General features: G+C 38.1%; 2 protein-coding genes across 7 annotated transcripts in view; both read right to left on the bottom strand.

Moving 5' to 3' along the window:
- Nucleotides 1-19,080, bottom strand: part of mpp2b (MAGUK p55 scaffold protein 2b) — a 47,800-nt gene extending 28,720 nt beyond the window's left edge. For 2 of the 6 annotated variants that reach the window (XM_023949588.2, XM_023949589.2), the window contains exons 1-2: nucleotides 18,739-19,080; nucleotides 10,188-10,262 (exon numbers count right to left, since the gene is read on the bottom strand). In XM_023949588.2, the coding sequence (XP_023805356.1) occupies nucleotides 10,188-10,218 (31 nt within the window). In that variant the 5' untranslated portion in view covers nucleotides 10,219-10,262; nucleotides 18,739-19,080. Of the gene's footprint in view, nucleotides 1-730; nucleotides 1,039-9,224; nucleotides 9,412-10,187; nucleotides 10,263-18,738 lie in introns of those variants that run through there. The other 4 variants (XM_078937890.1, XM_078937889.1, XM_011487923.4 and 1 more) reach the window with 4 other exon arrangements.
- Nucleotides 19,081-19,135: 55 nt separating this feature from the next.
- LOC111946419 (peptide Y) lies at nucleotides 19,136-21,510 on the bottom strand. Its single transcript, XM_023949591.2, has 4 exons — nucleotides 21,398-21,510; nucleotides 21,135-21,322; nucleotides 19,645-19,725; nucleotides 19,136-19,368 (listed from the first exon to the last, which is right to left on the bottom strand). Exons 2-4 carry the CDS (start codon nucleotides 21,320-21,322, stop codon nucleotides 19,344-19,346), a joined length of 294 nt encoding a protein of 97 aa, XP_023805359.1. The 5' UTR covers nucleotides 21,398-21,510; the 3' UTR covers nucleotides 19,136-19,343.
- Nucleotides 21,511-23,540: the final 2,030 nt, after the last annotated feature.

Below are 23,540 nucleotides of genomic sequence, written 5' to 3'. Positions count from 1 at the left end.
AATGTAATCCTTTTTTGTCCTAGTTTTCATTAGATAAACAACAAAACTGCGTCATAACTTCTTGTTTTGATAACTTTTATGATGCGTTTTTAAATTTGGATTTTCAGATAATCAATCTTTCAAATCTTCTATGCACAACATTTATTAAAGATAAACTTAATATAAAAAATGTAATTTTATGGGTTAAAACACTTGTATGAAAGAAGCAGAAATCGTGTTTTTGAGGAATCCAATATTTATCAAATCTATCAATTATGAATGAACAGAACAGGGGTTTCCATGTTGCATGAACAAATAAATATTCAGTACAACAAACTGATTTTTGGTGTTGCAGGAGATCACAGTGTGTGTAACATACCATCAATTTTTTTCATATCTTTTAAACAAAAGTTTACTTTTATCTTAATTCTTTATACATTTATCACTTTGGCCTTCTTTTTTAATCTAGTAAAACACTTTTTTCTAAAAATATTGTGAATTTTAATGCTTCAGACTGCAAAGACAGCTCGCTTTTTACGCACTGCCCTTAGCCTTCATCTGCCTCTGCTCATCATCATCATCATCACGCTGCTACATCAGATGCAGGGGCCATGTGAATTTAAAATACAACAGCTAAGATGACCACCAGAGTGATGCATGCAAACGGGGCTTCAGCTCCACGATTCTGTTTTGTACCAAATCCAGCAAAAAAGAAAAAAATACAGCAGCAGGTTGAAACCTATGGTCTTACCTCCCCCCCCCAGCTTGATATCCAGGCCCTCCAAGGAGTTGGCAGAGTCCCCTTCCTCCAGAGAGAGCCTTCCAAACAGGCTGCCAGCCATACCTCACCACAGGCACACACTCACACACCCAAAGCTAGATCAGGAGCAGCGTGAGAAACCTCCACTCCCTCTCTGTCACCGATTCTCTCCCTCTTTTTTGCCGAAAGGAGCTGGCGGCTCGCTCCTCCGTTTTCCACCTGCTCCTGACGTGAATGTGTAAAAAAGCTCTGCTTGGCTGAGCGACTCCTCTTCTGCATGAATGAAAGGAGACGAGAGAAGACTCGGAGCGTGAGAGAGGCGGTGGGGGAGACAGGAGGAAAGAGGGAGGGAGTTATGATGCTTTCTCGAGAAGGAAGAACAGGAGGCGGGAGCAATTCTCCCCAGGTTTTCCCTGCGGGGGTCAACCGAGGCAAGCAGAGGGTTGGTTTGTGGGAGGTGATGCGTGGTTAAGCAAGTTAATAGATGGTGTAATTACTCAGTCCTCTCCATTACTTATGGGCAGCTTTTGTGACATTGGAGGATAGAAGGACAACTCTCACCATGCATTGCATCAAAAACAAGCTCAAACAGCATTTTTCCCAACTTATGTTGAGTTTTTCCAGCGAAAATCAGATCAAAAGACAGGTGAGTATTATCCCCCAACAAGAAACAACTGTTGACTATTAATCTGGAAAGGTTATGAGGTCATTCCCCCAACATTTGGGGTAAATTATTTAATCAGGAAAGGAAAAATATGTAAGAGAGCTTCCAAACATCCCAGAACTAAAGCGCACCGGGAGGACCAGCTGACGGAAACTGCATGAACGTTTACAACTTTTCAGGCCTTGGATGAACAGATTTGATGATCAGGGATTTGACAGTGCAGTCAGAGGAAGGAATAACACGGATGGATTTTGGAATTGTGTTCTCTTTGAAATACTTGCTCACCGTCACGTCTGAGACCATCACTTATCTTAAATTATTTCAATCAGAGACTAATATGAACTGTGAAGGCCAACAAGCGAATGCAACACGTCAAAGATCGGCACAGCAGGAAGTGTAAAACAGGAAGACGGAAGGAGGACAGAACGGCATCATCAAATAATGAAACTATGAGCAAACACTAGAAAACTCAGAGCTCTGTCGTAAAAGAGCGAAAAAAAAACTCCTCCAAAATGATCATACAAACTATGAAATTCAAACAACGTGCAATAGCCTCATGTTATAAGTTCAATGATCAAAAATGAAGAGTTGGATAAAAAAATTCAAATCACGTTGGAAAAATTGTCCATATGTGTGAGTGTGAATGGGTGTGTGATATGTGTGACCCTTCGCCCATAAATGGCCGGGATAGGTTCCAGCAGCCCCGTGACCCCAAAAGGGATAAACCGAAGAAGATGAATGAATGAAGTTAGAAAACATTTTATTATTATGTTTAACTCAAAACCTTAAAGTTAAAAAGGATGCAGGTCTTGAGTCTCATGCACAACAAACAGTAAAGCTCATTCCCGGACAGACAAACGCATAAAAAGAGATGTGGACACCTTATCCATACTTTACAAACAATATAAAAAAAAAAAAATGTCTGCCTCATTAGTAAAACAGCAACCCGTCGTATGCTGATATATCCTGTCTCTTCACACAGCCTCAAAGAGACATAAAGTTTTTAAATTTCAAATGAAAGTTGTTTTTCTTCTCTACATGACTTAAAAGGAGAAGATGTGCTTAAACAACTTTTTGTTTTCTGTAGGACAATCTGATCTCAGACAGCAGCAACTTATGTATTTCTGGTAATAAATCCTCAGATGCAACACTTTTCTACACACAAACAAAAAAAACTCAACTGCAGGAGTAAAAAGTAAAAATGTATTTAGATTAAATCCATTTTTCTTCAAAACAACAAAACTTCTAACAAAAGAAACTGTAAAATTAAGACAAAAAACAATTGCTTTAATAACAAATTCAAAAGCAATTAGTAGATTACTAAGAACAATACGTGTTTGAAATTAACTTTACTAAAAGGGAGGGGGGTTGACTATGCTAAAAGAACAAGAAAAGCTTAATTTTTAGATGTAATGTTTACATGTTTGCAAGTGTTCGCCTGGTGTGTGAAGAACAAATTAAAGAATCAGCAAAAATCCTTTCATTGCTTCTTATTGTGAATTAATAAATAATCGACAGAGGAATGCTGTTAGTGGATGCAAAAACATCAGTCATAAAGAGAACGTGCACTGTACAGCTGTCAATGCGTGGATCTTCAAAACTAAGAAATATCTGCTTGACGCACTTATCAACCAGTTTGTTTTCACCTTTTAGTGTGGCATTTTACACCAGCATGGTAGAAGTTTCTACTGTAAGACACACTAACCAGACAACAGTTCATTGGATAAATTGGCCCAACAGAGGGGGGTTTGTTGTAGCAAGAGATCTCCAAAACTTGCTTTTAAAATATAATAATGACATTAAGAAAAATCTGATCATTGCCTAAAAGACATGTTCTCCTGTTTCAGTCTTCTGCTGTGAGCAGGGTCTAAAAAGCAGCTGGAGCTTCGCTTTATTGCTACTCTCTGCAGGAAGTCATTATCTAAATGTAAAACATTTCAAGGCTGTAGAGCAAAAGAAAAATTTTGAAGAAATAAGTCTGTCAAATGATACAATTACTGGACGAGTGGAAGATCTGGACAGAAACCTCCGACCTCAACTGGGAAAACATCTGGAGGGCCCTAACTGTACAAATGACACTTGGTCATTCAAGTTATTAAAAACAACTTTTTCTGTTTATCCATTTTTTTTCACAAAAATTGGCCCCCAGTCTAATGTCGAGTTCTTAAGTTGGACCTCCGCTACAAAAACGTTGAGAACCCCTGCTCTCCCGTCTTAGTTCCGTTGAGACTTTGAGGGCAGCAGCTCCTCACACGTCTCACAATTTCTCATCTAGAAATAATGGGGGAAAAAAAGCAAATTTCTAGGTCTCCTGCTGCAGCTAAGCATATGTCTAAGTTCTCTATTCACTAGTACAGAGTTCCCTCTTTTATTCCAGGAGTTGTAAGTTACGATCTAAAAAGAACCCGTGATCGGTGAAATCCACACAGTAAAACACAACACACTACAAACTACTTTTCTCAGACAGACATGATCGTTTTCACCCCTTTCTTTTGTTTAAATTATTAAAGTTCAAACCTCCGTAGAAATTTAGTCCAGGATCTTAGGATGAAAACAAAGATCTGATCGCGATCAAAGATTTCTGCAGATCTGAAGAGCTCAGCGTTTCTGAACAGGAGGAACGGCACCAAGGAGATTGATTGACAAGGTTTTCAGCCAATAAGGACACAGAACAGTGTGCGCTGTTGGAAGAAAAAAAAAGCATGATCCCTATAAAAGGGTGAGTGATGTGTCTGCTAAACACCTGATCAAACACACGGCTGAGTCTGAGCTGACTGATCAGGAAGTGTACTTTAGGAAACTCCTTTTTTTTTAAATTGCTAAATGTTACATTTACATTTGAATTTGCTTATTGGTGGGTTTGGGCCAGCTGGTGCTCCTGGGCTTCTTCTCAATGAAAGTGCTGTTCACAAATGAAGCTGCACGTGGCATAAGGCGCCCGACATTCTTCAACCGTGGTAGGGGTGGGGTGGGGGGGTGGGTTCTCCATATTCGCAGATCCTGCATTTAAATACTGTAAACGGTAAAAAATACTGTGATTCAGAGATGACATCGTTCAGAGATGACATCATTCAGAGATGACATCATTCAGAGATGACATGATGTAATGACATTATATGATGTCATTAGTTGTTGATATTACATCATATCAACAAAACGTGACAATGTAATGATGCCATTTTGCATCATGGCACAATGGGATTTAAATGTATGAATACTCCACAAAACTCAGCATTCCTTCACTTCAATAGCAGCCAAAGAAATCAGCGATCAAGAATGATGCAACAGGAAGAAAACGCTACACGAGACTGGGCCTATATTGTTGAAAATGAGAGTGACATTGTCTTGGATGACGACTTTTACAAGATGATTGTCTTCCCCGAGGAAAGTTCCAGAGAGGACACTAGCATGGACTCTCCCATCCCCCAAGACGATTCATCTCAAATCTCTGATGGTGACAGGAACTTCAGTCAGAGTGACTTTGAAGGTGATCTGGAGTTCTATTACACGATGTCACCTGACAATAGTTACAGCGATGAGCACACCGATGAGCACAGTCTGGACTCTCCCACCCCCAGAGAATATCCATTTGGACCCTCTGATTCTGAGATTACAGATAGTGGAGATGACAATTCAAGTGATTCTGATTCAGAAGACTCAACATCAGTGGAGTCTCAAGGAGAAACTGATGTCAACAATGTTAATGGATTGATCTCACAGCGCAATAAGTTAAAAATGTGTTTAGCTAAGACGGAAAAGAACATCGCAAAGAAACTGGGCCTCATAAAGAAATATGAGCAGGAGGCACTTAAGGCTCAGGAAGATTGGAGGTTTTCTGAAAAAAGTATTGAGCTGGAGCGTCACATCAGACAAGAGAGTAGAAAGGAAATAAGGGAACTTGAGGAGAAGATCCAAAATGTGACAGAATTCCTCAAAGGTGAAAAGAAACCAAGCTACTCAGAGGGTTATAAGGCAGTTTCAGAAGAGACAGAAATGGTAACAAAACAACTGCTTCAAATCAACAGTCTAAATTTACAAATGGAAGATCAAATTGGAAAACAAAAGGAGAGAAGAGAAAATCTTGAAATTCAGTTGGTAGAGATGGTCTTTCTGTCCAACTCTGCAACCACTAGAAACAGCAACCAAGCAGAGACAATATTGTGTGCACCTCAACAGAAAGCACCATCACAGGTGGAATCTGATAGACCTCAAAGTGCCTCTGGATTGAACCAACTAACGACATCACAAAAAAGTATCTTTACCATTGGAGCTGCACCTAAGAAAACAACCAATGGGAGAAGAAAAAATCAGACCATTTGCCCCAAAGCAAAGCCTGACGTCTCTTCTCAGCTGCTGGACACACTGAAAGTGAATCCACCACATAAGTTCAGTTGGGTTCCATCAAAACAAGCGGTCGTTAAAGTCAGCAGCCAGGCTAAATCAAGTGGGTGTGCGCCTCACGAGAAGTCTGGTGAACAGCAAAGTTCTTTTACAAAGAAAGACTCTGCAACAGACCAACCAAAAACCTCATTGTTGTCAGAACCTCAGAGGACTATCTTTACCATTGGAGCTGCACCGAAGAAAACAACCAATGGGAGAAGAAAAAATCAGACCATTTGCCCCAAAGCAAAGCCGGACGTCTATTCTCCACTGCTGGACACACTGAAAGTGAATCCACCACATCAGTTCAGTTGGGTTCCATCAGAAGAAGCAGCCGTTAAAGTCAGCCGCAATACATGCAGCAAAATTTAGGAATAAATATTAGATAACATTAGCTAGTAGGAAGATAAATTTTTGACGTTGATTAGATCCACATAAAATTAAAGTTTTTGAAGTAATTAGCATTAAATGCTTTTAAAAGGTGTGACGAGTTTTTTAATAAATCCTTATTGAATTATTTGACATTAAAGATGTTAGTGTTTTTTATTTTAATTAATTATTTTTTATAATAATTGTAATTTATTTTAAATATTTATTTTTTAAATTTGGAAGTAGAGAAAAAAGTCTTCAGTTGATAAATATTTGTATGTCTTTGTTTTTATATATTGGGATTTATTTTTTTATTTAGCTCAGTTCACAGTCAGACAGAAAAAAAATGAATTGGGGGTTTTGGGTTTTTATTTACTTCTGTTTTCCTTATTAATGTTATAGTTACTTAACCTTCCAATCACCTTTTTAACTGCACTGTATTCATTTAGTTTTTTTCTGTTTGACTCGTACCTTTGTTCAGTTTCTCTTTTTTTTAAAGTATAAATATAACAATTAAAAAAAATAGATTTACATATGTATATATTGTCTTAGAAAAAACAAATAGAAAGATGGACTCATAAATATATCTACATGCGGAGATTGCTTTACAGAAAAATATAGTGAAACATTAGATATCTAAAAATATAGAGAGATAAAGTTGTTAAAATATGAAAAGAGATTTTTAGATAAACATACAAATATATATACAGAGCCCTCCAGTGGCGGTTTTTGATATGGGCGATGTGGGCGGTCGCCCAGGGCGGCACGTCATAGGGGGCGGCATTTGCCGTGCCTGATGCGTTACGCATAATGTGCTTCATACTGAATTCAAAGAGGAAGCTTGGCGCTTTTAATTTGAAATTGCTTCAGCAGCCGACACTTAATGCTGGTATTTTGACACATCAGACTATTATGAATCTCTTCCTCCTACTTCCTCTTCACACTTATGGTGCAAAAAAAAAAAAAAAAAAAAAAAAAAGAATACCTCAGAGTGAAACAACGTAAAACAGGCACATGAAAAGGAATTAGGCAGAACAAACATCCGTGCTCAACCCAATTTCGAAAAAAGCAGGCAATGGAGATTATTTCCCACAATTCTTTGCTCCGACACAGCAGACCCGATGCGCACGTGACCACCGCCCTCTCAAAAACTCAAGAGGGGAGCGCAACTCGCCGGTGGCTGGCTGAATCACACTAACAGGTGATTGGGAGTCTTTTTCTATCTGACAATCAACTCTGAGCCGCAGCTGCGCCTCCCGTCATAGAGACGGAGCCGCGTGTGTCAGAGGGAAGGGGAGGGGGGATGAGCGCAGACCATTTTTTTAGGATTGAGTTTTTTTGGAGGATTTCTACTGTTGGTGTTGCACAAATTTAGGGAAATGCCAAACATTTTTGGAGTAATCCCACTGATGAGTTCTATGATTTAGTCTTTAATGTTTTATAAGACCTAAACATATTAATCACAATAAGTTTTATTTTTTAGATCTAATCCCTCTGTTATGTTTCACAAAGACACACACAGGACGTCACACATTAAGAAATTATTGCTAAAAACGAAGCAGGAGTCCAGCTCTAAAAAAAATGCTCTAAAAAATGATGAAAGAGCAAAAAAATGGAATTATTTGATATGTAATTTCTTATTAATATTTCCAGGCTTTCTTTGTTTTGTCCTGCAGCATGTTCATATTTGTATAATTTTGACAGAATATATTTAAATGGAGAACAAATTATTACAAGTTATTTTATGTTTAACTTGAATTATTCTGGATTAATGTACCTGTTTTTATTCATATTTATGTTCAATAAGTTCAGTGTAAAAGGTTTAAAAGTTTAGCTTTAGTGTGTAGTTCAGTAAATCTTACCTTCTTCGGCTCAAAACCTTAAGCGTGTTTTTAACTTAGGCCCCTGTGTGACTGAGTTTGACCCCCCTGTAATACGAGTCTAGAAAATTCATGCATTTTTTTGAGTAAAATGGCTAAATAGAGGATAGGGAACACAACAGGATGTTGTCAAATTTTGTATGTGTCGGGGGGGGGGGGGGGGGGGGGGGGGGGGGGGCTGGTGGGGTTACTCGCCCAGGGAGTAAGTTAGTGTAGAACCGCCACTGGAGCCCTCAGTAAATTGCCACTTTAAAGGTGTGGAGGGGTTTGGGAGATCCAGTGATCCTAAGAGCTAAGATGTCTGGGGCTAATGCCCCTGCTGTTGTCACCCATAGCAGACAGGTCCTAAGCGACGAGCCAGACCAAGAGCGGTTCCATGAAGTTCTGATAATGTTGCCTGAATTGGAGCCACCCCCGCCCCACTGTTACATCCATTTGAATGCATGCTGCTAAGTAAAAAGGTATGAATGTGTAACATAAAGACCAAACAAACAAACCAGAGAGGGGTCAGCAATAAATGGCAGCTAGGCCGTTTATTACAAGTATGGAACCAACAAAGAGGGATAATAATACATGGACACAGAAGAAGGGGGGTTAGTATATACCAAATTAGAGAGCCTGGCTATTTCAACAAGGAAAGATCTGTGAGATCTGTGAATCCTGGAGTAACTTTAGCTTTCTTTCATAACAGATGAGTATTTTAAGGGCCAAAGGTAAGTTGTTGAGTTTTTCTCTTTTAATGCATGTGTTCATTTTAAAAGTTCATCTTGCCTTGGAAATGTACATTTGTTATGAAATGTTCGGTTTCTTACATGTGACACAAGTACATATTGTAATGTGCAATAGATTTTAAAGTTTATAAATGAACAATTAGATCGTCATTTGAAGTCGAATGCTGGTTGGAATCCAGGTTTTGCTTCCATGTTCAGTCAAAAAAGCAAAAGGCACTGGTAGATGGTACTCTGGCTTCAGCTAGACGGGGTTCAACTCCCTGCAGTGTCCTTGAAAATTCTTTGACATGAAACATCAAAGTAAATAGTCTTCCAAAACAGATGATTCTAGAGTTATAAAGATTTTTACATGTTAATAAAGAATTGTTTAGCAATGGATCAATATAGCAATATTAAATGTATCTAATGTATTCTTTTCTACTAAATTGGTTGCATTGGTTTTTTATTATGATTGTACCAACCTGACACTTTTTTCCCTTAAGTTTCAGATATAAGGAAGCAACTGCTGTTCCTGTTGTTGGCTTTTCATGTGAAACAGAAGATTAAGCTCCAGTTGAAAAATGCTTTAACGCAGGGGTGGGCAAACTTTTTGACTCGTGGGCCACAAAGGGTTGTAAAATTTGATAGAAGGTTCCGGGCCAGGAGGAGCTGCGTGGAGTGAGAATGAAAAAAAAATGGAATCTGGATGAAAACATTTGGATTGAAAATTATATTTTAAAAAAGAACATTCTCGAGTGTTTAACTATGAAGTGCCTTCATAGTTTTGAGCCAGCTCAGACGAGGAAAACGAAGGCGTACGTGGATCTAGTCTACAAGTGGAAGCATCAGGAGCAGAGCAGGGAGCTTGTGACCCGCCCGTTGTATTTTTAGTAACAAATACGCTCTTTTTTCCAAAAACATTTTATTCATCTTCTCCAAATTAATAACTTTTTGAATAAGAAAATTCTCAGAAATACAGTTTTAATCTCAATTTTCCTTAAATTGGTACTCCATCGTCAGAAAAGTGCAACAAGAGCATGAAAAACACAATTTCCCTCTGAGTGGGTTGTCATGACAACGTTAGAAAAACATAATGTTGCATCTGATGAGTCAAACCTTTGCAGGATATCTTTGGGTTTTTTTGTGGGTATTCTCTTATGCTGCTGATCTGACGTGCACAAAACAAGACTAATCCTCTCTTTTCGAGCACGACAGAGTTTTGCTGTTGTGTACTTCTGTCTTGCCAGATGTGACTGATCCCGACTGTAAGGCTACAATTTTAGTGCTCCATTAGTCAGCTCATTAAGTGGCATTAGGAGACAGGAGATGAGAAGCAGAGCATGTCCTGGATGCAGGGATTACTACAGTCCATTCAGCGTCTCCTCCCACAGAACTTCGGCCTCTCGCTATATGTGCAGCTCCTCGTACCCAAAGCAGACACTCACCGGAGTCCGAGAAGGATGTTGCCACAGGCATTCTGAAGTTGAACTCCTCCAAGTGTCGTCTGCTAAACTTGTACGCTGAAATGAAAAGAAGCAAAAACTGAGTCTGGAACTGACACAATCTTTGAGAAAAAAAAAGCTGCAACATCAAGCTTGAGTGTAGCAAGGGATTCTATTTTTGTGATAAATGACAGGCTAAAGGGGAGTCTTTTCCGGCTTTTCCAGTCATGAAGCTTGCAGAGAATTCCCCATTTTGTTCCTAGCCCCCACATACGGCAAGCAACTATATTAATACTATAAATAGAGCATTCAGTTGCACTGGAAACATCCGGTCATAGCCGTCACGTCCATTGGGAATGTAGCTAGCAACAGTTGGGAAGACGGATGAGTGGGCAGGCCAGCTAACATTAGCTTAGTGAGGATCTGAGTTAACTGTAATTGATCCATTTAACATCAGGCAGCAAGCAAATGAAGGAAGCTGCGTGGACGCGCTCCTCTGGGTCATGGGAAATATGTGCAACACCCGCAGAGAAAAAAGAAGGAGTCGTGGAAGAAACAGAGACAATCGATGGTGTTTGAAACAGACTGAAGACAGCTGTGAGGCGTGGAAGCTGCATGGAAACCTGAGGCGGAGGTCAGAGTGGGAATACAGAGAGATAGAGAATGAAGAACAATAGTGTGTGTGTGTGTGTGAGGGGGGGGCAACAGCAGAGACCACCCTATCCAGGAAGACTAATTCCTAGTTGCCATGACAATGGCCTTCCACGGCAGAACTAATGATGTGATGGTCAAAACGGGGCAAAGTCACCACAGGGTCACAGTGCATCAACATGTGCATCAACATGCGCCGCAACATTCAGCCGTCCCCTCTGCTTCCACATCTAAGAACTCAAATCCAACAGTCCGGGACGACACGGCAGCTCCGTTATGAACAATTACTTCATAATAAAGCCTTTCTGTCTGCCTTCCAAAGTAATTGATTTTAGAAGCTGAAGAAATTCACTTTGCGTCAGCCGCCAAATGGAATCATATTAATCTTTTATTACTACAGCTAAAGTGCTCTCCTGGTAACAGTTTTTACAAAAGCAGATCAATCTCACAGCTCTTTTCAAAATAAGCTTAAATAAGAAGATGTCTTTGAAGCGTTGGTGTCCGTTTTCATGTATCTGATTCTCCACACAGAAGAAGCAGCTGTGTTGACACAATGAAGCACGACTACAGTTTGGTGACGGCGTAGTTTATCAACACGATGTCAGATTACAGAAATTCCACCAACTAATCATAAAAATTTAACCCTGACAGTTAATTTTTCCTTTATTTTTAGGGCACATTTCATCATTCAAGCATTGATCCTATTTAAAGTGAGCTTTGCAATCCGTAGTCATTTTATATAGACTGTAATCCTGTTTTTCCTACCATGAGGGACTCGAAGAACATCATAACTCTGCCCACAGGAAGTCCATCATCACCTCTTACATGAGCAGTTCCCACAAACCCACATGAAGGTCCTCTTCTACTTGAAATTCAACATGAACTTAACTTTTCTATAGAACAGTAGCTGCATTGCCTTAAAAGTAATTGGATTCTGCACAAAAACTGCCTACAGGTTGTATAACTGGCTGCTCTCCTCCATCAGCTTCAGTCTGCAGCTCAATGGCCCCGAGCGTTGTTCTGACCCTTTCAGGGGGACTGAATTCACACTTCTTAGGGGTTAGAACTGGGGTATGATTGGGCCCCTTTGACAGGCAGACACCAATAAATCTACATCTCATCTGCTATGACACCAAAATGTCAGAAAAAGCAACCTTATTAATGTCCCTCACAAGCTCCCATAGTACTCTGAGGTGTTCTGTGCACACGTTCTGTTTTTTAATGCATGAGTACAAAAGAATTTTTACATGATCTGACAGAGTGAACTGGTCTGGAGTCGATCTGATTCCACACACCCTAAAACTCTTTATTATTGTTATTATTCAGTATTGCGCTCTGGAGGAGCTGAGAGAAAAGAGCAACATCTCCGCTTTGACTGTGCTTCTTCAACAACAAAATACTGCTTTGAAGAAGGCTCAGGTTTTTACATCAGATTTAGAGATCCTGGATTCAAACTGGGTTCAAACTGATTAATGTAACAATCTGTTCCGATCCAAAGGCTTTCTGAAAAGCAGTGACAGGCCAGGAGGAAAATTGTCTTGTAGTCTGCCTTTGTTACTGTAGAGAACCTCATGGTGTCAGATTGATGGTGTATTGTAGACATTTGACAGTGTAAATCAGGGGTCTGTGTCTTGTGTGCCACAGAAAATCGATTTGAGGTGAGTAAGCACAACCAGAATTCATACTTAAGGTGCACCTGATTATAATATTTCTATATTTGATCAATTTCAAGGGTTTCAAGTGTTCCTCATGATTAGAAAATTATACTGAGGGTCACTTAATTCGCTTTGATTTAACTTTGGTTGGTTAGATTGGACTATTTCAGACTGAAATGCACCACAAACTGTAAAATAAACTGTTTTCTGTCACTGCTGAGATAATCCTGTGAGACACAGGGCGTCTTATTTTGAAAGGAAGTCATGTAAACCTCTGTCAAAAGTTATAAACCATTCCATATTGTAATAAAAATAAACTATTGTCTTTTAATGGTTCTTGCTGTACTTTAAATGTGCAAAAACAAAGAACTAACCTAAACTTAAGGTCCCAGTTAGGACTTGAACCAAGATCTTTTCACTGTGAAGTAAGAGCACCAACCTCTACACCACCACGCATGGGGTTGCGTTTCTTCCGTCCAAAGATGCAAATTGTTTGGACAAAAGTTGTTTCCATACATTTTGTCTTTTGTGTTGAATAAACTCTTCTTTCACTTTCAGTTCTGTTAAACCTTCTCTAAATATCCAATCCTCCCTTGCTTCACTACAATGGATTCTTCAACAGATCATTTCCTGTTCCATGTTCATTTCTCAGCCCTCTCTGGTTCATCTCCTCACTTGTGTTACCTGTCGCACAAAGTGTCAGAACACAACATTTCTATCCTTTTACCGCTGTTTTTTTTTTAACTGCTCTATTGCCAGCATAGGGACAGTTACAGACTGGTGTTTTCAGATAAAACGCCTGTCATCATAAGCTGCTTAAATGTATCCAAATCAGTCAAAGTTTGACATCTCCAAATTCAAATTCAAAAGAAACAGGTGTTAGAAAGTGCCGGCTTATCTTGTAAGCTGGTACACCTGTAGTGTTGGGTTGCATTTCTGCTGTAAAACTGTTACAATGCTCCGGAATGCTTTAATCCTCCTGATAAAGAGCTCTTTATCCAGTTATTTCCTTTATTAGACTTTTAGCCAGAAAATAAGCTTCTTACAAAGAACCAAATTAAACTCAAATTCTTCTGGGATAAAATTGTTCTTTTCCCTATGATGGAGGTATGAGAGAGCTAATGAGATTGTTTGTGCCTCTATTCAAATCGTGAAATTTCACAGTCAGTCTCCACAGTGTTATTTACTCCAACTCTGTTGCTGCAGCAGGAAAAATCCTGACATGGAAGTTGTGGATGAGTCTGCACAGCGATTCTGTATCGCATCTATCTAAACTGTCTCTGCTCTCTGAGTCAACCTCCATGTTCTTCATTGTAAAGCAGGAAGCCAGCAGATGCTATGACCTCACATTTCCAGAGCCATCTGTGCAAACGCACATAATGTTATATGTTCTCAAACAAATCTTTGGTAAATCAAACAGGAATTGAAAGTAAAAAGAATGTATGAAAACCTATGAGATCAGAATTTTTTTTCAGTCAAACAAGCTACATATACACACACATTATGTATATATATATATATATAGATATATATATATATATATACACACACACACACAACCACACACATCTGCATGCAGTACATTTCTGTCCTGGAGCAGCGACACAAGCAGCGGCTCAGGTGTTTGTTTGGAGAGTCGCAAAACGCCACGAGCTACTTTCACACCGAGGCTTCATTAAAAGCTGCCAACGTGCCACGCATGCATGCATGAACGCACGCATGCACCGGCAACACAAGCCTTAATCCACACATGCGTGCTGGCGTCAGGCCTAAAAATAACCCACTCCCGCTCCCACAGGCTCCACTCTTCTCATTACTTTACAAGGGAAAACTGTCGTATCCAAGACAACCATGAGGAGCTCGCTGCCTCTTTTTCCCCCCGCGTTTTGCCATGGCAACAAGGGAAAATGCGTAAAATAATAATAAGATGGAGCTAAAATTGGGTCTATTGAAAGGTAATAAGGTTGACCTTACCAAACCTCAGGAAATGTTTTAATTAGAGTCTTTTTCTGCAGCTTCTGGACTAAGGGGTATTGATTCATCTTGATTATATGTCCTTTTTTTAAACTTCTCATGAAAAAATACATTAAAATTAGTTAATATCTTGACTGGACCAAAGTCACAGTTCTTCCTGAAGAATTGTATTCATCAGAAATTGTTTAAAACCACTGAGCTTCAAAAATAATGGATTTAAAAGAGGCCTGCTTTTTCACACGATGTCAACTTGGAAGAAATATGTTCCCTTCATGTTATGATTTTGACTCTTTTTCAAACTGTTTCTACTGTCTGTATTTTAATTCTTGCATTACTACTTAAAATGTCACGTTTCTTTTAATAATCTGACTTGAAATCGAAAATGAAAATAAAACATCAAAATAATCAGAAATATCTCAGGTTAAAATTTCGTATTTTTGACATTTTGAATGTGAAAAAATGATGTAATATGACTTGATCTTGCTGTTTTTGTGGATTATCTGAGAAATGTCATGCATGCATCACCGGCAGATGAAAAGGTTTAAGGAAATGAGACCTGAGCCGCTAATAGAGTGTATAATCATCAACCTGCCTGGATTCATGCAAACATCTCTGCTCTTCTGTTCAGAACAAGAATCTAAAGGTCAGTAAATATACTTCAAAAATATTATAATGGCTATTATCAGATTAAGTGGGCCTTTTATTTGACCTCTAAACAAAATCTGCATTTGAATGCAGAAATCCACTGAAGAGGGAGCATTTTTTTCTTCTTAAAGAATAAAAAAAAAAGGAAATTTCAAGGGGGGGGGGGTGTACTTTGACTCTACAAGTCTTTATTTTATTCTTTCTAATACTCTCTGAAATACCAAAGATATTAAATCCAAAACCTAAAACCAATTGCTTTTGCTTATAAAAGTTGAACAAAGGTGGCACTTTAAATCAATAAAACTGTATATTTTTAAGTTAAAGTCCCACTTCGATAATCTTTTGATCCATTTTCAAAGTTTCCCTGAGGTCTTCTAGTTATGATTTTGCCGTATTTAGCTAAAATTAAAAAAATCTGTCGGTTTCTAGGACATAGTTCCTGCAGAGCGACAGGAGTTCACTCAAAATTCAACTCTGAGGTGTGACGTGCAGTAACCCCATCTTCACATCCCATAATCCATCTGTTTACACTCTCTCACGCTAGCTTACAGCCCCAATCTAGCATTATCAGCACAACAAAAATGGCGAGCAATATTCAGCCAATCAAGCCGTACAGTTTTGAGGTGGATGCATCAGAATGGAGCAGAGCGGGGAGCATGTGACCCGCTGATTATAGCTTCTACGTCACTCCTACAATCTATTTTTAAACAGCATTTTTCATCTGCACCTGATTCACAATGGTTTACATAGTAAAGGGCTTTCTTAATAAATTTCCTCCATCATAAAAACAAGAACATGTTAGAAAAACACCAAAAACACAATTTTTATGGAGAGGCTCTTTAATAAAAGTTCGTTTTTAGCCTGAAAAATACAAAACCTGCCTCAAATTTTTAGTTAATTTGATTATTCGATTATCGATTATCGAAGTATTAAAATATTTGAGAAAACGAGATCATACAAAAATTACAAACTGTTTTTTTTTAGGTTTGGTTTTAATATTATGATTTTTTGTTTGGATAATCTTTAGTTCAGGATTCAATTGGTCTTTTAATGGTGATCATGCCTGCTTTGAGTTTACAACCATCTCCACTGCTTTCTGCTAGTTAATTAGTTATTTAGGCCACTGGTATCAGTTACCCATTGTCAGACCCTCCTGAGTTTCCCTGTCCTGAGTCACCGCTGTCTGGTTTGAGTTTTGTCCCGCTTAAGTTCTGTTTCAGTTTATCCATTACATTTTTACAGGTTCTGTCCCAAAGGCCTGGCTCTCCTGAATGCTCTTAACAACCACTACTACACCTTTACAAACACCTAGATGTGAAAAGAAATCTCTTTGTGGCGTTGCCACGTTAGTCCTAAGACCCCAAAAATCTAGGGTCCCACACCGGCACAGGTTTATCTACACGTGCGCCACAGCTCCGATAATTTCCAAGAATAAGGCGAAAATCCGTCCAGCTGCGGCTCAGAAGGTCAGTGAAGTGATTCTTGGAAGCTGCCGTTAACTTGTCAAACACCGAAATACACATTTCCTCAAAAGCGTTTAGCATTGTGAGAGTAAAAGAAACAAGACAAAATAAAAAGAAACACCTGGAAAGGTTGTTGAAGTGTCTTGTATTATCTGTAGAGTTTTGTATTGTAGAAGCACCTTTGGACATAAAAAGACCACAAGTGGTTTCTGAATGAGACCATTAGCACTCTTATTGGAACAAGAAAGTCTGAATTTGTCACTTTATCCCTTAAATGTGAAAATTAGATTTATAACTCAATTGATGTGGGGAAATGAACAGCAACAGAACGGTGAAATGTCAACTATTTTAAAGATTTGCTGATGGAACAACATCTTTATTTAAATATAGGCATGGATTTTTTATTTTCCTTTAGTTTTTCTTGAAAATTGAGTACTTTTTAATCTGTCCGCACCACTTTTCTTTGACATGAACACAAAAAGGTCAATGAAAAACATTTTTTTTTTTAAATCTCCAAATTCCAACAGAAAAATGTGGGGGGAAAAGCTTCTTAAAACAAATCTTCAACTGAAAGCTGTTTATAATTCAAATCCTAGAGTGGGGGTTATGAATAATGTATTGTAAGTTTACAATTCCAAAGAGATTATCTCAGAGGACTCTTTCAAAATAACAACATTCAATGACTCTTCAGTTCATTAGTGTGGGCGAGATTCCAGCATAGTTCCGCTGCCAAAGGGATGAGGTCTGGGCTAAACAACAGCATGAGGAAATCTCACCGTCGAGAGTCAACAAATATTTGACAGCCATAATGAAGTGCAGCTGCAGGGGCTGCAGAGATTAGGACCGCCACCTTACAGCAAGAGGACGACAGGTCAAGTCCGGCTGGAAAGTCAAGGGTTCAATGGACAATCGCCATGGCAACAAAATAAAATTCAAATTCAGGTGTGAAGTTGCCACACAGATGAAAAATCCCATTTTGACTAATGACCAACATGCCGAAATGTTTTGATGGTTCATCCGCTAAAAACATTTTCTTACATATAAACGGATTTTCACTCGATTCGGGAACAGTTCCAGTTCTGCAAATGAAATCTAGAGACAGCTCTGGCCCATCGGTAGCACCTAAAATGCAGTTGTGAAACTTCTCAACAGCTTAAAGGACCTACACCAGGAAAGTCAAACTATGGTTTTTAGGGATGTTGTCCTGCTGATTTGTCAAGTGCTTCTGCCTTAGCTGGTGCTGGTCACCTAAATCAAGTGAGTTTTGCAGAGTTGGTTTAGAAAAAATAAAAATAGAAGGGAAAAAAGGACCACACCCTGGACCAAACTATTAACTTTCAATTTTCTTCACAGCAAAACATCATTTTTTCTGCTTGTTTCAATAATAAAAAGGCTTAGAAAGGAGAAACATGATGGATCAATCACAACCACAAACTAACTGCAAACCTGTAAAGCATCAAAATGCATTTTTAGTCTACCAATAAGAACACGTTTCTGTATTATTTTGCATAACATTGTGAAAATACATGATCAAAACTGTTGTGAAATCTTAATTTCAATAAAGATTACAGAAAAAATGTCTTGTTTAATTTAAAACCTATATATATCAAAATAATTTGGGAACTTTTACTTACTACTGTTTTTATTGCATATATTCCGCATATTTTATTTTTTTCTTTTCATTGATGTCTCAAATATTGTAACGAACAATAAGATCGACTTACATGTTTCTCCTTATGTTTGAGCCCATTACGCTGAATCATGGTCTGAGCATGCGCAATAAGGATGAACAGGTGCATTCATCCAGCCTTTGTTATGAGTGTTCTTTATTTGGAACTGAGTTCATCTCTATTTTAATGTGAATATGCCAGCGTTGTTTAAATGGCACTGCTATTAAACAGCTGTCAAATATATAAGAAGGCTATGTTAAAAATAAATTTCACCATAAAAACATGAAGTAGGGTCATTTATATCATATCTACGGGGAGAAAAATGGTCCAAAAAGGAGCTATCCAGTTAATTAGCTAATAATAGTCTAATGGAGGACACCTGAAGATGAGCATACGGAAGAGTTCTTCTGCTCGCGTGTTCCTCTAAATGCACCATATGATGCACTTACATTAGTCAAATGCTCTGCGGGTGAACGACAGGCTGAACGCTGCTCACCTGCGCGGTCACCTTTCTCTGGATGTCTCCCCAGCACTCCGAGCTGCGGCAGCGGGGTCTGTGGAACCAGCGAGCAGAGAGCTGCGTATCTGTCTGTCCTCTGCAGTCACTTCCGCAGCACAGGCTGCGATCTACCTACAGCCACGCGCGCCCCGTCACCAGCAGCTCCATCCAGTAGCGACGCCAAGTCCGTTTCCCAGGAGACGACCCGCAGCCTTTTGTGTCTATCAAATGCGTCTTTGGTTCCAGAGCCCAACCGGCCGCCCGCCCTCGTCGATATCTGAACCCCTTTAAGAACCTGCACTGGCCCAACTTGCAGGAACACCCTTTTTACTTGGAGATATGGCGACACCTAGTGGCAGCTCATGTAACTGCTGCAAACAAATAGAACCCCAACTTTTAAATCCACTTTAATCTTTATTGTAAAGAGATTATTTTACATAACAGAAGTTATTTACAAATTTGGAGAAAGAACAGGTACATACATTTACTGACAGCAGCAGACAAACAGGATGAGAGAGAAAGAAATTTGCATGCACATTAAATAATCAAATCTAGAGGACTTGTCCAGTGCAGGGAGTCTCTCTCTGTAGGGTTGAGCTCATTTACCACGGTTCAACATAGTCAGACCTGCAAATATAAAAAAACAGAATTTTAAAATGTATGACTTAAAACGTACAGTTGTTTTTGTAGTTCCGGAGTGACTAAAAACAGGCATCAATGTCAACCTGTTTTTTTTTTGCTTAATAATTAACAAATTCTCTGTCCTGTCTAAAATGATTTTTTTATATATATTGTTCTGAAACTTTGGAAAAACTGATTTAAAAAAATCCTTTGCTGGATAAAGTTAGCTTTCCTGATTCCAATGGCAAATGTCTGTTGAAAACCTGCCATCAATCTTCTTACCGAGGCTCTGCATCTTGACTTGAATCTGCCCCAAACAGCAGCCAAGCCGCCGCCTGCTCAGGGGAAGATCTCTTCCCATACCTGTGATGAATCAAACATACATGTAACTGCAATCAAACATTGTGAGTGACCCCCCCCTGTACTCGTCAGATGAGGGCTTTGACCCTCCCAACCAATTGCTCTGAATTTCAATCAGAAGCAAAAATCATTTCTCGGAATTCATCAAGCCGTCCACAAAAGTAGGGTAACTGCAAACACCCTGCTGAGGCTTTGTCCATATGATGGCAATCTGTGCAGCACAAATCACAACTCAAAGGGACAATTATCTCTGAGATAAAGCAGGGTTTCTCCACTTTGGGAAATGCTCCACTTTCCCCTTTTCTGTTTGTTTGTTTGTTTGTTTGTTTGTTTGGTTGTTTTTTTTGTTTTTGTTTTTGGAGAAAGTCTCCATCCATTTGTGGCATGGATGGGTTCCAGCGTGAAGAACAAAGATTTTTAAGAAGGTCTGGCCCCTTAATTTACAGACTAGAGATGTTAAAACAAGGGCACGCTTAGTTTCTTTCAGGAAAATTTAGAGGAACTTGCCACAAGTAAAAGGTTCACCCATCCTTCTGCCTTTAGTGTTCTGCAGAAACCAAACATTAAAAAAACACTCTTGCATTAAATGCAGAGGAGAAATCTTGACTACAACTTAAATTAAAAAAAAAAGTCAAACAAATCCTAAACTTAAAAAAGGGCCTGAAGAATAATTTAAAAAAAATACAATAACCAAGTATTTGACAGTTTTTCCTGCCTTTTTATCTAGATTTGTGTAAAATTCGTGGAAATTTATATACTTTTTGTAAAGTTTTACCCTTCCTACAAAAGTAATGCAAGTAAATGTTGGAATGTGAGAGGAAAAGTCTTTTTTCCCCATTTATTTGTTTTCATTTTCATCGAACAAAAAAACAAAGATCTTACATGAGTTTTTATACCTGGGAAATGAAACGTATTTTTCTGTCCCTTTAACATTACTTGGAAAAAGCAAAAAAAGAGGGAAATAAACCTATATATATATATATATATATATATATATATATATATATATATATATATATATATGTGTGTGTGTGTGTATATATATATTTCTGCAATATAGCATGTAGGTATATTTGTGGTTTGCATCAAAGCATTCATTTTGTTTCTTATTTTTAAATTTGGGAGCCTAATTAAGCAACACTGATTATATTTTCCTTTTTAACAAGTTTTTGGGGTGATTTGGTTTGTTTAACTGATTGTTTTGGTTGCTCCATGTTTTTGACTCCTTTGTTTAGAATTTTAACAATTAGAAAAATTCACATCCTATTTTCAACTATTTGTCCTTTAAAATCTCTGGTGATGTATTAAGTTTAAAATAAACCAACTAAATCTTTCCATTGTAATTTTTTAATTTACGGCATGGTTGATTGGTGAATCCCCCCAGGGACAGAAATGGAATCCCCATGGCTCACCTCTGCCTGGTGATGAGGTTGACATAATGCCTGACAGCTGCCTGGTATTTGGCCCAGTCCTCCGGCGACGCGTTGCTCCCCGGGCTCTCCGGTTTGGGGGGGTAGGCGTCCGCAAAGCTGCTCAGACACACCAGAAGGCAAAGGACGAGCGCGGCAAACATCGCCCACGATTTCAGCATTTTGGCCATCTGAGTGAGGAGAGAGTTTTCAAGGAGGAGGAAAAACTGACGGAAACTTCGACCAAAACTTGTGGCGCAACTCACAACTCGACTGGTCTCTGGATGCTGTCACCTCGGTGCTGCCCCTGTCTTGTTGCTCTCCTCTCAGATCCCGGGGTTTTATAGTGTGGCACGGACACCTGACGCGCGTGCGTGTTTAATTACATTTGAAGGAAAAAGGAAACCAGGTGGACGCGCTCGGATCTCAACTGTTTGTTGTTTGTTTTAACCCTGCAGGTTTTTAATCTTTTATTGGGGGGCTTTTTGCTCTAAACGAGTCTCGTGTCTGTTTTTCAAACTGTAATGAGATCTTGACATCATTTTGTGGGTTTCAGCACCACGGACAGCGCCTCTGGAAGGATCAGCTGCTCTGCACGGAGAAACTTCAGACTCACGAAGCAGAAAATATCAGAAAAAGATTCTGATGGAAATCTCTTACGTTACAGTTTTATCTCTGCTGCTATGAGGTGACCCTTCAATCTATGACTATATTATCTGGATATTTTCTCTTCCTGAAGAATTAAACGACTTCAAAAATACAGTCAAGATGAAATAAGATGATTCTAATGACAAATATTGGGCATTTAAAGATAAAAAATATTCCAAAAATTCTAAATAAATCTAGATGTATTTAGAAATTTATTATTTTTTCTTTTAATTTTCAAACATGCTTTCTCTCCATATAACTATTTAAGCCCAATTACCCCTATTTTAAGTCTCTGGCCTAAGTTGGTTCACTTAAAAGATTGAGTTTTCTTTGAGTTAAAAGAATAAAATTCCTAATCTCTGTTTGTTTTTATTAAACCATTTTTTTAACAAAATCCTAAAATAATTACAAATGTTTTTTTTAATTTTATTTGGAAAACATGGAAAATAATGTAGACATTCTCGAAAATTGAAATATATATATATATATATATATATATATATATATATATATATATATATATATATATATATATATATATATATATATATATATATATATATATACCATTTTACCCAAATTGCATTCACAAAAAGTAAACCTTTAAAATCTTTACTTTATGTTTTTTCCCAGAAATCTAAAATAGTAACATAAAACTTTGCAGCTGCCTGAGCAATAAAACATGAAACATTTTCTTATTTCAATTTATTTAATTTAAGGTACTAAATGTTTAGTATTAAAAAGTACAGTTAAAGTTAAAATTATTTACAGTTTGCTATCAAACCCCTTCAGTTGTAAAAAAAAATGTAAAAAAAAAGTAGTTTGAACGGCTTCTAATCTGTCATAAAAGTATATTTCCATAATTATTTCAATCATAAAAATGACAGTCAACATGCACCCCCACAAAGACATTGTGTGCTCTGATATCTTACAGGTTTGATACGCAGACTCACTTTAATGGAATTGGTGACATTTTACGAGCTGCTGGAGCTGCTGGAGCTTCTGTTTATCTTGGCTCTTCACGGTCGGCTGTTCGCTTCATGACGCCAAAAAAAAAAAAAAAAAAACAGCAGCGCCTAAACAACAAGTGCAATCTGTTTGAGTGTGAATACCTGCTGAACGCATCAGAGAACAAAAACTGTCTTCTTATATTTTCTTTGCACTTAAACCTAAATTTATACATGGATAAATTCTGCAGGATATATACATTTTTTATTTTAGATTGATTATTTCATTCATTAATAACCATCAATAATCATTAATAATCTAAATCTTTAAACGTTTATCTTAGTACAGGCTGAGTGTTGTTAATCAACTTGTTGACAAGATTTGGGGGGGGGGGTTCTAATCATTTGTTTTATAATAATGCAATTATTCATATCAACTTCCTGTTTTTAGTGTGTATAGATCATTTTATTTAGCTGTTTTTTTTCTTATTAGGCAAAAACGTATTTTCTCTTCTTTAAAAAAGTGTTCACCTTTAAACTTCACCGCTGACTGCGTCAACTTTAATTGACCTTTTCAAAAAATCTTGTTACCAAATGTCAAGATTCTACCATTTTTTTTAAAAAAAACCTTTATGTCCAAATTGATGTTCTTTTGGAGATCCAAATGCTGGTAACCTGCAAAATCTAACAACTGACAGCAAAAGTATTCAACTTGTTAGCAAGACACGACTGGATTTGGTACAAAGCGACAAGAGAAGAGGACAAAAACCAAGAACATTGAAATAATTCCTGGATCAATTCAGATGTGGGAGAA

This window comes from Oryzias latipes, chromosome 19 (assembly GCF_053564925.1).
Source record: "Oryzias latipes strain Hd-rR chromosome 19, Olatipes_Hd-rR_3.1".
Classification (NCBI taxonomy): domain Eukaryota; kingdom Metazoa; phylum Chordata; class Actinopteri; order Beloniformes; family Adrianichthyidae; genus Oryzias; species Oryzias latipes.
This window is presented reverse-complemented; position numbering and strand designations above follow the sequence as displayed.